This window comes from Zosterops lateralis (genome assembly GCF_965231275.1).
Source record: "Zosterops lateralis genome assembly, chromosome: 29".
In the NCBI taxonomy this organism is placed as follows: Eukaryota; Metazoa; Chordata; class Aves; order Passeriformes; family Zosteropidae; genus Zosterops; species Zosterops lateralis.
Genome location: NC_139789.1, coordinates 3,756,781 through 3,772,818, shown reverse-complemented (window position 1 = coordinate 3,772,818; position 16,038 = coordinate 3,756,781). Strand labels below are relative to the sequence as shown.

Sequence of the window (16,038 nt, the reverse complement as noted above, 5' to 3'; positions counted from 1 at the left end):
TCCCCAAGGCAGGGGTCCCAGCAATCCCACCATGTCCCCAAGGCAGAGGTCTCAGCAATGCCACACTGTCCCCAAGGAAAGGCTCTCAGGAAGGGTGGGATGTCCCCAAGGCAGGGGGCTCAGGAATCCCACAATGTCCCCAAGGTACGGCTCTCAGGAATGATGCAATGTCCCCAAGGAAGGGTCTCAGCAATGCCACATTGTCCCCAAGGCAGGGGTCCCAGGAATAACACAATGTCCCCAAGGCAGGGGTCCCAGGAATAACACAATGTCCCCAAGGCAGGGGTCCCAGGAATGACATGATGTCCCCAAGGATTGGTTTTAAGGAAGGCTGGGATGTCCCCAAGGAAAGGGTCTCAGGAGTGACACCATGTCCCCAAGGCAGGGGTCCCAGCAATGCCACACTGTCCCCAGGACAGGGATCCCAGCAATGCCACCATGTCCCCAAGGAAAGGCTCTCAGGAAGGGTGGGATGTCCCCAGGGCAGAGGTCCCAGCAATCCCCCACTGTCCCCAAGGATTGGTTTTAAGGAAAGGCGGGATGTCCCCAAGGCAGGGATCCCAGCAATGCCACCATGTCCCCAAGGAAGGGCTCTCAGGAAGGGCAGGATGTCCCCAAGGCAGGGGGCTCAGGAATGACACCATGTCCCCAGGGCAGGGATCCCAGCAATGCCACACTGTCCCCAAGGATTGGTTTTAAGGAAGAGTGGGATGTCCCCAAGGCATGGCTCTCAGGAATGATGCAATGTCCCCAAGGAAAGGCTCCCAGCAATGCCACACTGTCCCCAAGGCAGGGGTCCCAGCAATGCCACACTGTCCCCAGGACAGGGATCCCAGCAATGCCACCATGTCCCCAAGGATTGGTTTTAAGGAAGGGTGGGATGTCCCCAGGGCAGGGGGTCCCAGCAATGCCACCATGTCCCCAAGGCAGTAGTCCCAGCAATGACATGGTGTCCCCAAGGAAAGGCTCTCAGGAAGGGTGGGATGTCCCCAAGGCAGGGCTCCCAGCAATGCCACACTGTCCCCAAGGAAAGGACTCTCAGCAATGCCACCATGTCCCCAGGGCAGGGATCCCAGCAATGCCACCATGTCCCCATGCCGCCCCCTCACTCACTGGACGCCTGCCTCCTGATGGTGCCCTGCGAGGAGACAAAAGATGAGACAACACTTAGGTGACCCGGGGGTGTCACCCCATGTCCCCAGGGCCCCCAGGCTCACCCCAACGCCCCCGGGGGCCAGGATGAGGTTGCCCACGGTGGCCTTGAGCTGCTCCACGGCGGCCTCGGCGCTGCCGGGCGCGTCCCGCGGCGCCACCGGTTTGATGTGCACGAAGAACTTGCGCGGCTCGTCCTCGTCGTAGTCCGAGTCGCTGGAGGAGCATCCAGCGTTCTCTGCCTCGCCTGAGCCCCGTCTTGTCAAGGGAATTCCCGGTTGGGATTGTCTTTGGAGCGCACAAAAATTCCGCCCCAGAATTTCCAGGTTTTCACCCCAGAGTTCCCAGGTTTTTCCCTCAGAATTCACGGGTTTTTCCCCCCCAGAATTCACGGTTTTTCCCCCCCAGAATTCCCTGGTTTTCCCCTTCAGAATTCTCCATTTTTTCCTTCAGAATTCCCAGGTTTTTCCCTCAGAATTCTCCAGTTTTTCGCCCCAGAGTTCCCAGGTTTTCCCCTCAGAATTCCCCAGTTTCCCCTCACGGGATTCTCCATCTCAGGTCCCGTCAAAGCAATTCCCTCTCCTCAGATCCCTGCAAAAATCCCTCCTCAGAATTTCCAGGTTTTCCCCTCAGAATTCCCCGATTTTCCCCCTCAGAATTCCCAGGCTTTCCCCCCGGGAATTCCCAGATTTTCCCCTCAGAATTCCGCCAGGTTTCCCCCCTCAGAATTCCCGAATTTTCCCCCTCAGAAATCCCCGGGTTTCCCCCCAGAATTCTCTGGTTTTCCCCCAGAATTTCCTCGGTTTCCCCCCCAGAATTCCCCAGTTTTCTCCCCCTCAAAATTCCCCAGTTCTCCACCAGAATCCCCTGGTTTTCCTCCCCAGAGTTCCCAGGTTTCCCACCCCAGAATCCCCAGATTTTCCCCCAAGAATCCCCCGGTTTTCCCCCTAGAATTCCCAGATTTTCCCCCCAGAATTCCCAGGTTTTCCCCCCAGCCTCCCCAAGGATACTGCGGGCGCTGTCGGGGCGCACGGTGAACCCGTCCTCGTCCACCTCGGGGCAGCCCTGCGGGGACATCCCAGTGCTCCCAGTGCTCCCAGTCTGGGAATGGCGGGGTCGGAGGGTCCGGGGGGCACTGGGACACTCACCAGGTCGTTATCCGGGGATTCCCTGCGGAAGGAATGACAGGGGGACAGTCAGGATGTGCAGGGGGAAGGGGTGTGGGATACAGGGATGAGGGAATTTGGGGATGTGGGAATTCAGGATGCAGAAATTCGGGGATATAGGGCATAGGAATTCAGGGATGTGGGAACTCAAGGATGAAGTAATTTAGGGATATAGGATGTGGGAATAATAGATGAAGGGATTTGGGGATGTAGGATGTGGGAATTCAAAGATGTGGGCATTCAGGGATGAGGGAATTCAGGATGCAGGGATGTGGGAGTTCAAGGATGCAGGAATTCGGGGATATAAAATGTAGGAATTCAGGGATGCAGAAATTCAGGGATATAGGATGCGGGAATTCAGGATGAAGGGATGTGGGAATTCAGGGATGTGGGAATTCAGGGATATAGGATGCGGGAATTCAGGATGAAGGGATGTGGGAATTCAGGGATGTGGGAATTCAGGGATATAGGATGCGGGAATTCAGGGATGTGGGAGCTCAAGGACACAGGAATTCAGCGATGTGGGAATTCAGGGATGAAACAAAGCAGGGATGCAAAGCTGCCGGGATGCAGGAATGCTGAGATGCAAAAATGCAGGGATGTGGGAATGCAGGGATTCGAGAACAGAGGGATGCAGGGATGCAAGGCTTCAAGGGTGCAGAGATGCAGAAATGCAAGAGTGTAGGGATGCAGGAATCCCAGGGTGCAGGGATGCAGGAATGCTGGGATTCAGGGATTCAGGAACGGGATGCAGAAATGCAGGGATCTCAGGATGCAGGGATGCGGGAATGGTGGGATGCAGAAATGCAGGAACAGGGTGCAGAAATGCAAGGTTGCCAGGATGCAGGGATGCGGAAATGCTGGGATGCAGAAATGCAAAGGTGTGGGGATGCAGGAACGCTGGGATACAGGGATGCAGGAATGCAGGAATGCCAGGATTCAAGGATGTAGGAACACAGGGATGCAGGAACACAGGGATGCAGGAATGACAGGATTCAGGAATGCAGGAACTCAGGGATGCAGTGATGTAGGAACGCCAGCATTCAGGAATGCTGGAATGCAGGGATGTAGGAAAGCAGGGATGCAGAAATGCAAAGCTGTAGGGATGCAGGAACACAGGAATCCCAGGATTCAGGAATGCAGGAACACAGGGATGCAGGGATGTAGGAACACCAGGATTCAGGAATGTAGGAATGTCAGGATGCAGGGATGCGGGGACGCAGGGATGGAGGAACGCAGGGACGCAGGGATGGAGAAATGCAGGGATTCAGGGATGCAGGACAGGACTCGGGCTCTCACACAGCGTCCCGCTCGCGCTCCTTGCGGCTCAGCCCCGGGATGCGGAAGGCTTTGCTCCGGCTCCTCTTGGGCCCTGGGGAGAGCGGGATGGGGGTGAGGAGGAGCCCCAGGAGCCCCCGCCGTGCCCAGCTGGGTGCAGACGTACTTGCCTTCCTGCGCTGGGGCCAGCCGGTACTCCTCGAAATCCAGCGCTCCTGCAGGGAGACAGGGATCAGCCGGGATCGGCCAGGATCAAGCCCAAGATCAGCTGGGATCAGCCCCAGGATCAGCTGGGATTAAGCCAGGATCAGTCAGGATCAGTCCAGGATTGGCCCGGGACCAGCCCAGGACCAGCCAGGAGAAGCCCAGGATCAGGCCCCGGGATTGGCCCCGGGATCACGTCCAGACAAGCTGGGATCAGAGATCAGCCCAGGATCACCCAGGGCCAGCCCAGATAAGCCGGAATCAGCCCAGGATCAGGCCAGGACCTGCCTGGATAAGCCCAGAATCAGGCATCAGCTCAGGATCAGCCCTGTATCAGCTGGGATCAGCCCAGATAAGCCAGGATCAGCCCAGATCAACTCAGGATCAGCTGGAATCAGCCTGACACCAGCCCTGGATCAGGGATCAGCTGAGATCAGTCCAGATCGCCCAGGATTGGCCTGAATAAGCCAAGATCAGCCCGGATAAGCTCAGGATCAGCTGTGATCAGCCCAAATAAGCTGGGATCAGCTGGGATCAATGATCAGCCCAGGATCAGCTGGGATCAGGGATCCATCCCGGCTCACCTGGCCGCTCTCTCCCCGTGCCCTTGCTCTCGGCAAACCTCCGCAGCAGCATCTCGGTGCCGATGTTCTCCACGTTCTGCTTGAACTCCTCGTGCACCTGGAAGAGGAAAACAAAAAAAAAAAAAGGGGGAAAGGGGGCATGGAATAACGAGGGGAAAATGGGAATGGGGAGGGGGCCGCTCACCTGGGGACTCACCTGGCCGATCTGCACGTGGGTGTCCTCCACAGAGTGCGAGTAGGAGCCGATGAGCCCCTTCATGTGCCGCAGGTGGGCCTCCTCCACCTCCTGGAAACGCTGGAGAGGGAAAAACGGGGGGTCAGGAAATGGGGGGGCATCCCAGGGGGTGGGCAGGTTGGTTGGGAAGGGTTTGGGATGTCCCCAGGTGGGCTGGGAAGGGTTTAGGAAGGGTGGGATGTCCCCATGGAAGGGGGTGTTGGATGGGTGGGATGTCCCCAAGGACATGGAGGGGGTTTGGGATAGGTGGAACATCCCCAGGTAGGCAGGGAAGGGTTTAGGAAGGGTGGGATGTCCCTATGGAAGAGGGTTTAGGATGGGTGGGATGTCCCCACAGAAGGGTGGGATGTCCCCAGTACCCATCCCTGCCCGAATCCCACCCTGCCCATCCACACCCACATCCCATAAATGCCCACCCTGCCCATCCCTTTCCCAATTCCCAAATCCCAGCAGTGCCTACCCCTTTCCCTGCGCCAGCCGTGCCCACCATGGCTGAGTCCAGCAGTGCCCAGATCCCTCCCTGCCCATCCCTTTCCCCAATCCCATCCCTCTCCACCCTGCCCATCCCTTTCCCCAATCCCACCTCTTCCCTGTGCCCACCATGGCCGGGTCCAGCACTGCCCATCCCTGCCCAAATCCCATCAATGCCCATCCCTTTCCCAAATCCCAACCCTTTCCCCAATAATCTCTCCCTGCCCATCCCTTTCCCAATCTCATGCCTTCCCTGTGCCCACCATGGCCAGGTCCAGCACTGCCCATCCTTGCCCAAATCTCATCAATGCCCATCCCTTTCCCAAATCTCATTCTTTTTCCAAATCCACCCTGCCCACCCCATCCCCAATCCCATCCCTTTCCCAAATCCCACCCCTTTCCTGTGCCCGCCATGGCCTAGTCCAGCAGTGCCCACCCCTTTCCCCAATCCCACCCCATTCCCCATCCCCGTGCCCACCATGGCCGAGTCCAGCAGTGCCCATCCCTTTCCCCATCCCATCGGTTCCCATCCCTTTCCCCAATCCCCCCTGCCCATCCCTTTCCCCAATAATCCCCCCCTGCCCACCCCTTTTCCCAATCCCACCAGTCCCCACCCCATTCCCCATCCCCGTGCCCACCATGGCCGAGTCCAGCATGCGCTGCTCGAAGTCGGCGCGGGCCGTGTTGTATTTCTCCACCGCCCTGCGCAGCGCCTCCCCCGCCTTCCGCGACTTCAGTTCTGCCTGTGCCACCGCCCGGGGACACGGACACACCGGGGACAGCCGGGGACAGCCGGGACAGCGACAGGGATCGTCAGGAACGGGACAGGGACCAGCCAGGGGACAGGGATTGTCAGGGATGGGACAAGGATCATTAGGGAGGGAACAGGGACCAGCCAGGGGACAGTGACAGCGATAGTCAGGGACAGGACAGGGACCACCCAGGGGACAGGCAGGAGAACGACAGGAATTGCCAGGGATGGGACAGGGATCAGTCAGGGGACAGGGGACAGGCAGGAGAATGACAGGGATAGTCAGGGACAGGACAGGGACCACCCAGGGGACAGCCAGGACAATGTCAGGGATCATCAGGAATGGGACAGGGACCAGCCAGGGGACAGGGGACAGCCAGGGGAATGACAGGGATTGTCAGGTGTGGGACAAGGGTCATCAGGGATGGGATAGGGACCAGCCAGGGGACAAGGGACAGTCAGAGGACAGCCAGGAGAACAGGGATGGGACAGGGACCAGCCAGGGGACAGCCGGGACAATGTCAGGGATCATCGGGGTGGGACAGGGACCACCCAGGGGACAGGCAGGGGACAGTGACAGGGATAGTGAGGGATGGGACAGGGACTACCCACGGGACAGGGGACAGCCAGGGGACAAGACAGCTGTGAGAATGACAGGGATCGTCAGGGAGGGGACAGGGACCACCCAGAGGACAGAGGATACCCAGGGGCCAGCTGGGAGAATCACAGGGATCATCAGGAGCAGGACAGGGACCATCCAGGGGAAAGCCAGGACAATGACAGGGGGGATCATCAGGGACAGGTCAAGGGCCACCCAGGGGACAGGGGACAGCCAGGAGAATGACAGGGATCGTCAGGGAGGTCAAGGGCCACCCAGGGGACATCCAGGACAATGACAGGGACCATCCAGGGAAAGCCAGGAGAATGACAGGGATTGTCAAGAACAGGACAGGGACCACCCAGGGGACAATGGCAGGGATCAGCAGGGAGGGGACAGGGGACAGCCAAGGGAATGACAGGGATTGTCAGAAACGGGACAGGGACCGTCCAGGGGACAGGGGACAGCCAGGGGAATGACAGGGATTGTCAGAAACGGGACAGGGACCATCCAGGGGACAGGGGATGGCCAGGGGAATGACAGGGATTGTCAGGAACGGGACAGGGACCATCAGAGGGGACAGGGACCATCCACGAGAATGACAGGAACCATCCAGAGGGGACAAGGAACAATGCAGGACAATGACAGAGGCCACCAGGGAGGGGACAGGGACCACCCAGGGGGAAGACAGGGGCCATCATGAAGGGGACAAGGACCTCCTGGGAGGGGACAGGGACCATTCAGGGAGGTGACAGAGACACCGGTGGGCACAGGAACCACGAGGGGGCGATGACCACTGAGGAGGACTCAGGGACCATCAGGGAAGGGACAGGAGCCACCAACAGGAAACAAGGAGCACCCAGAGGGGACAGGAACCACCCAGGGGGGACAGGAACCATCCATGAGGAAGACAGGAGCCATCAGGGAGGGGACAGGGACACCACGGACAGGACAGGGATCACTTGGGGACAACAACACCATGGAGGGAGGGTCAAGAATCACCAGGGAAGGGACAAGGATCACTGAGGGGGGTGACAGTGACCACTCAGAGGGACTCAGGGACCATCAGAGAAGGGACAGGAGGCAGGGACCACCCAGGGGGAGACAGGAGCCATCAGGGAGAGGACAGTGACCTTCTGTGACAGAGCAGGGACACTAGGGAGGGGACAGGGACCACCCAGGGGGAGACAGGAGCCATCAGGGAGGGGACAGTGACCTTCTGTGACAGAGCAGGGACACTAGGGAGGGGACAGGGACCACCCAGGGGAAAGACAGGAGCCATCAGGGAGGGGACAGAGATCACTGGGGGACAACAGGACCATCAAAGGGAGGGTCAAGAGTCACCAGGGAAGGTGAGGGGGGTGACAGTCACCACAGGGAGGGGACAGTGACCACTGAGACCATCAGGGGCCATCAGGGAAGGGACAGGAGCCACCAACAGGAGCCAGGGACCACCCAGGGGGGACAGGGACCACCCAGGGGGAGGCACAGGGCCACCGTGGGGCGTCACCTTGTCGATCTCCTTCTGGCTGGTGCCCTCCTTGCGCAGCCTCTCGTACTCCTGGCACTTGCTGTGGTAGCTCTCCTTGGACTTGGGCAGCAGCTGGGCCACCCCATGGAGGAGCTGCACGGCCTCCAGTGTCCCCGACACCTCCTCCTTGGACTGCCGGGGGGGAAAAATGTCAGGATGAACACCACACCCATCATTGTACTCTGTAATGTTTTGTTTATAGAGTCTAGAAAGGTATTTTCTGATTGGGACATAGTGTGAGCAGGGGAAAGATTAAGGGTTGGGGTTTTTTTGGTGTTTTTTTTGGTTGGTTGGTTGGTTGGTTTGGTTTGGTTTGGTTTTTTCTTTGTGATATCTGAGCTGATCAGGAAAAAAAAAGGATGAGGAGAGGGGTTGCCACCACCTTGTGGTCCTGCATGAAGGCTGATGGATTTCTTGGTTTTTTTAATCAAAATAAAACCAGTCAAGAGCCAGGTTACCAGGCAGAGTGAGGCCATTCACAAATAAATCTATCAAATAAGATGATTTGGGATATTTGACACAGAAAAGAATGTTTTAATATCTATTGTATATGTAAAACAGCAACCCTTAAAACACAGTAAATGAGAGAAGGGCGAGGTGGGGCATCCCAGCTGCAACTTTTGCCCTTCCTAATTCTCTATTTTCATTTTTTTTAATTAAACGTATAAATTTTTAAAAGAGAGCAGAACCCTTTTTTCCCACAGGGGGACACTGGGGTGGCCTGGGGGACACCAGGGGGAGTGGGACAGGACAGGGAACCACTGAGACCATCAGAGCCACCAACAGGAGCCAGGGACCACCCGAGGGGGGACAGGAACCACCCAGGGGGGAAGAGGAGCCATCAGGGAGGGGACAGGGACCACTGAGACCATCAGAGCCACCAACAGGAGCCAGGGACCACCCGAGGGGGGACAGGAACCACCCAGGGGGGAAGAGGAGCCATCAGGGAGGGGACAGGGACCACTGAGACCATCAGGGACCATCAGGGAAGGGACAGGAGCCACCAACAGGAGCCAGGGACCACCCGAGGGGGGACAGAAACCACCCAGGGGGGAGACAGGAGCCATCAGGGAGGGGACAGGAGCCACCAACAGGAGCCAGGGACCACCCGGGGTGGGGACAGGAACCACCCAGGGGGGAGACAGGAGACATCAGGGAAGGGACAGGAGCCACCAACAGGAGCCAGGGAGCATCCAGAGGGGACAGGGACCATCCAGGGGGGACAGGGACCACCCAGGGGAAGACAGGAGCCATCAGGGAGGGGACAGGGACACCAGGGTGGGGACAGGGATCACTGGGGGACAACAAGACCATCGAGGGAGGGTCAGGGAAGGGACAAGGATCACTGAGGGGGGTGACAGGGACCACTCAGAGGGACTCAGGGGCCATCAGGGAGGGGACAGGAGGAAAGGAACCAGGGGGGACAGGGACCATCCAGGGGGGAAGACAGGGAGGGGACAAGGATCTCCTGGGGGAGGACAGGGACACCAGGGTGGGGACAGCAATCACAGGACCATCGAGGGAGGGTCAAGAATCACCAGGGAAGGGACAAGGACCACTGAAAGGGGTGACAGTGACCACAGGGAGGGGACAACGACCACTGAGACCATCAGGGGCCATCAGGGAAGGGACAGGAGCCACCGACAGGAGCCAGGGACCACCCAGAGGGGACAGAAACCACCCAGGGGGGACAGAAACCACCCAGGGGGAAGACAGGAGCCATCAGGGAGGGGACAGGGACACCAGGGAGGTGACAAGGATCAGTGGGGGACAACAGGACTGTCAAGGAAGGGTCAAGAATCACCGGGGAAGGGACAAGAACCACTGAAAGGGGTGACAGTGACCACAGGGAGGGGACAACGACCACTGAGACCATCAGGGGCCGTCAGGGAAGGGACAGGAGCCACCAACAGGAGCCAGGGACCACCCAGGGGGGACAGAAACCACCCAGGGGGGACAGAAACCACCCAGGGGGAAGACAGGAGCCATCAGGGAGGGGACAGTGACCTTCTGTGACAGAGCAGGGACACTAGGGAGGGGACAGGGACCACCCAGGGGGAAGACAGGAGCCATCAGGGAGGTGACAAGGATCACTGGGGGACAACAGGACCATCAAAGGAGGGTCAAGAATCACCAGGGAAGGTGAGGGGGGTGACAGGGACCACAGGGAGGGGACAGTGACCACTGAGACCATCAGGGAAGGGACAGGAGCCACCAGGGAGGGGACAGGGAGGGGACAGGGAGGGGACAGGGCCACCAGCGAGGAGTGTGACAGGACGGGGACAGCGTTACCTTCTTGTGCACCCGGCCCTGCTCCTCCCCGTAACGGGAGATCTCCTTGATGAGGTCGTGCAGCTTCTTCATCAGCTCCAGGTGGCACAGGGCCAGCTTGTCCGAGGAGATGCGGAAAACCTCCCACAGAGGGGCGAAGGTCCTGCCCAGGGGGGCCACAGGAGGGTCACCCGGGTGTGTCCCCCCCAAAGCCACCTGGAGGTGACCCCCAAAATCCTCCTTTCCCCCCGTACCCCAGCTGGGTGCCGTTGGTGGCCATCTTCGACAGCTTCACCATGGCCTTGGCGTAGTTCTCCTCGATGGCAGCCCTGGGGAGGGGGATTGGGGTGGAGAGAGGGGTTTGGGGTGGCTCAGAGACTCCCCCAGGGGGTTTTGGGGTGGCCCAAATTCACCCTCAGGGGGTTTGGGTTGATCCCAAGTTCCACCCCCAGGGATTGTCCCCACCAACCCCCAGGTACAATCCAGGGGAGGGGGGATTGGGGTGGAGAGAGGGGTCACAAAGCCTCCCCCAGGGGTTTGGGGGGTCACAAATTCACCCTCAGGGATTTTAGGGTGTCCCAGACTCCCGCAGGAATTTTGGGGTGTCCCAGATCCTCCCCAATGAATTTTGGGGACTCTCCATCTCTCCCCCTGGGGTTTTGGGGTGTCCAAAATCTGCCCCCAGGGATTTTGAGGTGGTCCAAATCCTCCCCCCAGGGATTTTGGGGACTCTCCATCCCCCCCACCAGGGATTTTGGGGTGTCTCAAATCCTCCCCCAGGGATTTTGGGGTGTCTCAAATCCTCCCCCAGGGATTTTGGGGTGTCTCAAATCCTCCCCCAGGGATTGCCCCCACCAACCCCCAGGTACAATCCAGGGGAGCGGGGTTTGGGCTGGAGAGAGGGTTTTGGGGGGTCCCAAATCCTCCCCAGGGGTTTTGGGATGGCCCAAATCCTCCCCCCCAGGGATTTTGGGGACTCTCCATCCCCCTCCCAGGATTTTGGGGTGTCCCAAATCTCTCCCAGGGATTCTGGGGTGTCCAAAATCCTCCCCCAGAGATTGTCCCCACCCACCCCTAGGTACAATCCAGGGGAGGGGGGATTGGGGTGGAGAGAGGGTTTTGGGGTGTCACAAATGCCCTCCCAAGGGATTTTGGGGTGGCCTAAATTCACCCTCAGGGATTTTGGGGTGTCCCAAATCTGCCCCCAGGGATTTTGAGGTGGCCCAAATCCTCCCCCCAGGGATTTTGGGGACTCTCCATCCCTCCCCAGGGATCCTCAGATGTCCCAAAGCACCCCCCAGGGATTCTGGGGCATCCCAAATCCTCTCCCAAGGGATTTTAGGGTGTCCCAAATCCCCCCCAAGGATTTTGTGGTGTCCCAAACCCTCCCCAGGGGTTTTGGGGGATCCCAAATCCCCTCCCCAGGGACTTTGGGGTGTCCCAAATCCCCCCCTCCCCCAGGGATTCTGGGGACTCTCCATCCCCCCCCAGGGATTTTGGGGCACCCCAAATCCCCCCAGCTATTCTGGGGACCCCCAGCCCGGGTACCTCTCCCTGACGAAGTCGGCCAGCTCCTTGGTGGAGATCTGCCCGTGTTTCATGTTGTGGTAGAGCACATCGAAGCCGTGGTTCTTCTCGCCCTGCCAGGGGAGCCCTCCCTGCCCTCAGACCCCAAATCCCCAATCCCCCCCACCCCCTTTTCCCCTGGGGCAGCCCAAACCCCCCAAATGGGGCACTGAGCCCCCCCTTCCCTCCACCCCTGCCCAGAACCAGCCCCGGGGGTTCCCACCGGGGAAACTGAGGCAGGAGGAGGAAGGGCTGGAGGGGGGGAAGGTGACCCCGCCGGGGGAAACTGAGGCACGAGGAAAAGCTTTGGGGAGGGGAAGGTGAATCCACCGGGTAAACTGAGGCAGGAGGAGGAGGATGGGCTGGGGGCAGGAAGGTGAACCCACCAGGGAAACTGAGGCAGGAGCAGGAGGAAGGGCTGGGGGCAGGAAGGTGAATCCACCAGGGAAACTGAGGCAGGAGGAGGAGGAAGGGCTGGGGGCAGGAAGGTGAATCCACCAGGGAAACTGAGGCAGGAGGAGGAGGATGGGCTGGGGGGAAGGTGACCCCACTGGGTAAACTGAGGCAGGAGAAAGGGCTTTAGGGGGGGAAGGTGAATCCATGGGGTAAACTGAGGCAGGGGGAGGAGGATGGGCTGGGGGCAGGAAGGTGAATCCACCAGGGAAACTGAGGCAGGAGGAGGAGGATGGGCTGGGGGGAAGGTGACCCCACTGGGTAAACTGAGGCACGAGGAGGAGGAAGGGCTGGGGGCAGGAAGGTGAACCCACCAGGGAAACTGAGGCAGGAGGAGGAGGAAGGGCTGGGGGTGCAGGTGAACCCGCTGGGGTAAACTGAGGCAGGAGAAAGGGCTTTAGGGGGGGGAAGGTGAATCCATGGGGTAAACTGAGGCAGGAGAAGGAGGGACTGTGGGGGGGAAGGTGAATCCCACCAGGGAAACTGAGGCAGGAGGAAGAAGGGCTTTGAAGGGAGGAAGGTGACCCCGCCGGGGGAAACTGAGGCAGGAGGAAGGGGAAGGTGGCGGCACCTCCCGACAAACCAGGAAGCGCCAACCGCGCCACTTCCCCCCTGTCCCCTCCTGTCCCCCCCGTCCCCCCCCAGGCCTGGGGACCCCCATGGGAGACACAGCGATGTCAACCCCCAGACCCCCTAACACACCCCCGCACCCCATTAATCAACCAACAGCATTAACGGAAATTAACGGAAATTAACGGAAATTAACGGGCCTTGACCGTTCACCTCCCCAAGGGGGTGTTTTGGGTGGGGGGGCACCCAAGGGTGGGGGGGTCCCGACTTACCCAAAAGTGCTCGGTGAAATAGGACATCTTGGAGGGGAGGGGGGGGAGGGGGCAGCACCGCGGGGACCCCCCGGCTCAACTCCCGGTGCCCTGGAGAGGGGGGGGGGGGGGACACACCGGGAATTACCGGGGGATTCACCGGGAGGGCTCCGGGGGTCGCCCCCACCCATTATTTATCAGTTTTCCCGGGAAAACGCAGCGCGGTGACCATGGAAACAGCGAGGGGTTCCCTCCCCAAAGGTGTGCGGGACCCCCGGGATAACGGGGGGGGGTCACAGGTACCGGGGGGGGGTCACCGGGCCCGGGGGGGGGTCACAGGTACCGGGGGTCACCGGGAGCCGCCGGGCCCGACACCGGATCCGCAGATCAATAATAAATGAGCGGTTTTGCTGCTGTTGCTGCGTGTGAGGCCGCGGCTGTTCCCGCACACCCCGCCCTGGCTGAGCTCCCCCCATTCCCCAAAATAAAATATAAATTCCCTCCCTAAAAAAATTCCTACCCCCCAAAAAAAATTCACCCCTCAAAAAAATTCTCACCCAAAAAATTCTCATCCCCCCCCCAAAAAAATCCCCCCCAGAAAAATAAATCCCCCCAAAAAAATTCTCACCCCCCCAAAAAAAATCCTCCCCAGAAAAATAAATCACCCCAAAAAAATAAATCCCCCAAAAAGTTCCCCCCCAGAAAAATAAATCACCCCAGAAAAATCCCCCCCCCAAAAAAATCCCCCCCAGAAAAATAAATCACCCCAAATAAATCCCTCCCAAAAAATTCCCCCCAGAAAAATAAATCACCCAAAAAAAATCCCCCCCCAAAAAAATACCCCCCAGAAAAAATAAATCACCCCAAAAAGATAACCCCCCCCAAAAAAAAATTCTCACCCCCTCAAAAAAAAATTAAATAAAAAAATTTCCCGGAACCCACAGAAAAAATAATAATAAAAAAAATTTTCAAGTTTTTCCCCCACCACACCCCAAATTTACCCCCCCCCAAACCACAACAACCCCCTATAAATTAACGGTGCGACCCCCCCCCCCCCAGGCCCGCTCCCCCCATCGCGCCCCAAATAAAAAACAGGAAACCCCAAAAAAAAAATAAAATTGGCGCCACCCGAGGTGTTGAGGGGCGGAAAAAACTCACCCTGGGCCTTTTGGGGGTTCGCGGGGTCCCCCTGAACATCCCGGGGCTCTGGGGGGGTTAAAGGGGGGTCAGGATGGGGCTGAGACCCCCCAAAATCCGCTCTGAGCCCCCCAAATCCATCCCCCCGTGTCCCGGCGGGGCGGGCTCAGCGCGGCGCCCCCACTTCCTTCCTGGGGGAAATTTTGGGGGGTAAAAAAAATTTTTTGGGGGGTTTCAGAGCCTTGTAGGACCCCCCCCCCCCCCCAAAAAAAAAATGCTCAGCAAAGGCCGGGCGGCCCCGGGAGGCCCCAAAGGGCACGGACGGCCCCGGCCAAAGTCCCCCCGGCACCGGGAGGGGATGGGACAGGCTGGGGGGGGAACCCCCTACCCAAATAAACATCCCTGAGAACCCCAAAAATGGGAGGGGCGGGACAGCCCGGGCCGTGACCTTCAGAGGGGGGAAATGGTTTGGGAATGGGGGCTGAGCACCCCAAAACCCGTCGGGAATGGGGGAACCGGGGGGCTGGGCACCCCAAAAAACACCGGGAATGGGGAACCGGGGGGCTGGGCACCCCAAAAAACACCGGGAATGGGGAACTGGGGGGGCTGGGCACCCCAAAACCACCGGGAATGGGGAACCGGGGGCTGGGCACCCCAAAACCACCGGGAATGGGGGACCGGGGGGCTGGGCACCCCAAAACCCGCCGGGAATGGGGAAACGGGGGGCTGGGCACCCCAAAACCGGCTGGGAATGGGGAACCGGGGGGCTCCGCACCCCAAAAACCTGCCGGGAATGGGGAGAACCGCGGTAAGGAAGGGGAGGGGGAAAACCAGGGGCGTGCACCCCAATATATTAAATAATATTAAATATAATAATATTAAAAATAATAATAATAAAATAAAATAAAAAAGGAGGGAAGGAAGAGCCGTGCACCTGCAGCGGGGCGGGCGGGGAGGGGAGGGGAGGGGAGGGGAGGGGGGGCCGCCCGCAGCACCAGCACCGGCACCGGCACCGGGAGGGAGCGCGGGGGCTGCACCGGGGGCTGTTAACGGTGCGGGGAGATGAAGATGGGGCGGAGGAGCCCCGGTATGGCAGCGGTGAGGGCGGTGATGCTGCGGGGGCGGCGGGACCGGGGGCACCGGGGATGGGGCTGGGATGGGGATGGGGGGATACAGAGGCGGGACCCCGCTGGGGGGGCTCGGTGCCGCTCCGGGCGGGACGCGGGACTCACCTGCGGGGCCGCCCCCGCCCCGCTCCGCCGCCGCGCCGGGAACGCGCCGGGACCGCCCCGAGCCCGCGCCGGGAGCGCGCCGGGAACGGGGCAGGCCACGCCCCCTCCCGCAGAGCCGCGCTCCCATTGGTCAGCGCGCCCGGCAGCGGTGACCGCAGCCAGAGACCGCCGCCTCTCATTGGCTGAGGCGCCGCCGCGCCGCGCGCGGGGAGGGGGTTCATTTGCATCTTTAAAGGCGACGCCGCCCCGGTATTAAAAAAAAAAAAAAAAAAAAAAAAAAAGCGCGGCGGGAGCGGAGCCGCCTGCACCGGGGAGATACCGATGTCGGTGTCGCTGTCTCATTCTCCCGGTTGTCACCATCCCCAGCTGTCACCCCCGCCCCCCCGGGCTCTCGGTGCCGCTCCCGGTGCGGCGGCGGCTCCCGGGGTGTCCCCCCCCCTCCCCTCCCGCCGGTACCAGCCCGTGCCTCGCTCCCCGCTGAGCTCATGGCCCGGCCCCGCCTGCCACCGGCACAGCTGCGGGGACATTTCCCGGCGGGGACAGGGGACAGGGGACAGGGGACAGGGCGAGGTGACACTCCCGCCCCCC

At 60.0% G+C, this 16,038-nt stretch overlaps 1 protein-coding gene across 1 annotated transcript in view; it reads right to left on the bottom strand.

Annotated features, from left to right (window-relative positions):
• FCHO1 (FCH and mu domain containing endocytic adaptor 1) overlaps window positions 1-15,510 on the bottom strand; it is a 31,929-nt gene extending 16,419 nt beyond the window's left edge. Inside the window, exons 1-16 of the mRNA XM_083879725.1 lie at window positions 15,451-15,510; window positions 14,240-14,287; window positions 13,103-13,192; window positions 11,790-11,881; window positions 10,496-10,570; window positions 10,263-10,404; window positions 7,950-8,102; window positions 5,729-5,833; window positions 4,581-4,679; window positions 4,385-4,481; window positions 3,767-3,811; window positions 3,618-3,690; window positions 2,301-2,322; window positions 2,163-2,217; window positions 1,218-1,399; window positions 1,114-1,138 (exon numbers count right to left, since the gene is read on the bottom strand). Coding sequence (XP_083735851.1) covers window positions 1,114-1,138; window positions 1,218-1,399; window positions 2,163-2,217; window positions 2,301-2,322; window positions 3,618-3,690; window positions 3,767-3,811; window positions 4,385-4,481; window positions 4,581-4,679; window positions 5,729-5,833; window positions 7,950-8,102; window positions 10,263-10,404; window positions 10,496-10,570; window positions 11,790-11,881; window positions 13,103-13,129 — 1,192 coding nt within the window. The 5' untranslated portion in view covers window positions 13,130-13,192; window positions 14,240-14,287; window positions 15,451-15,510. The remainder of the gene's footprint in view (window positions 1-1,113; window positions 1,139-1,217; window positions 1,400-2,162; window positions 2,218-2,300; window positions 2,323-3,617; window positions 3,691-3,766; window positions 3,812-4,384; window positions 4,482-4,580; window positions 4,680-5,728; window positions 5,834-7,949; window positions 8,103-10,262; window positions 10,405-10,495; window positions 10,571-11,789; window positions 11,882-13,102; window positions 13,193-14,239; window positions 14,288-15,450) is intronic.
• Between the last annotated feature and the right edge of the window lie 528 nt (window positions 15,511-16,038).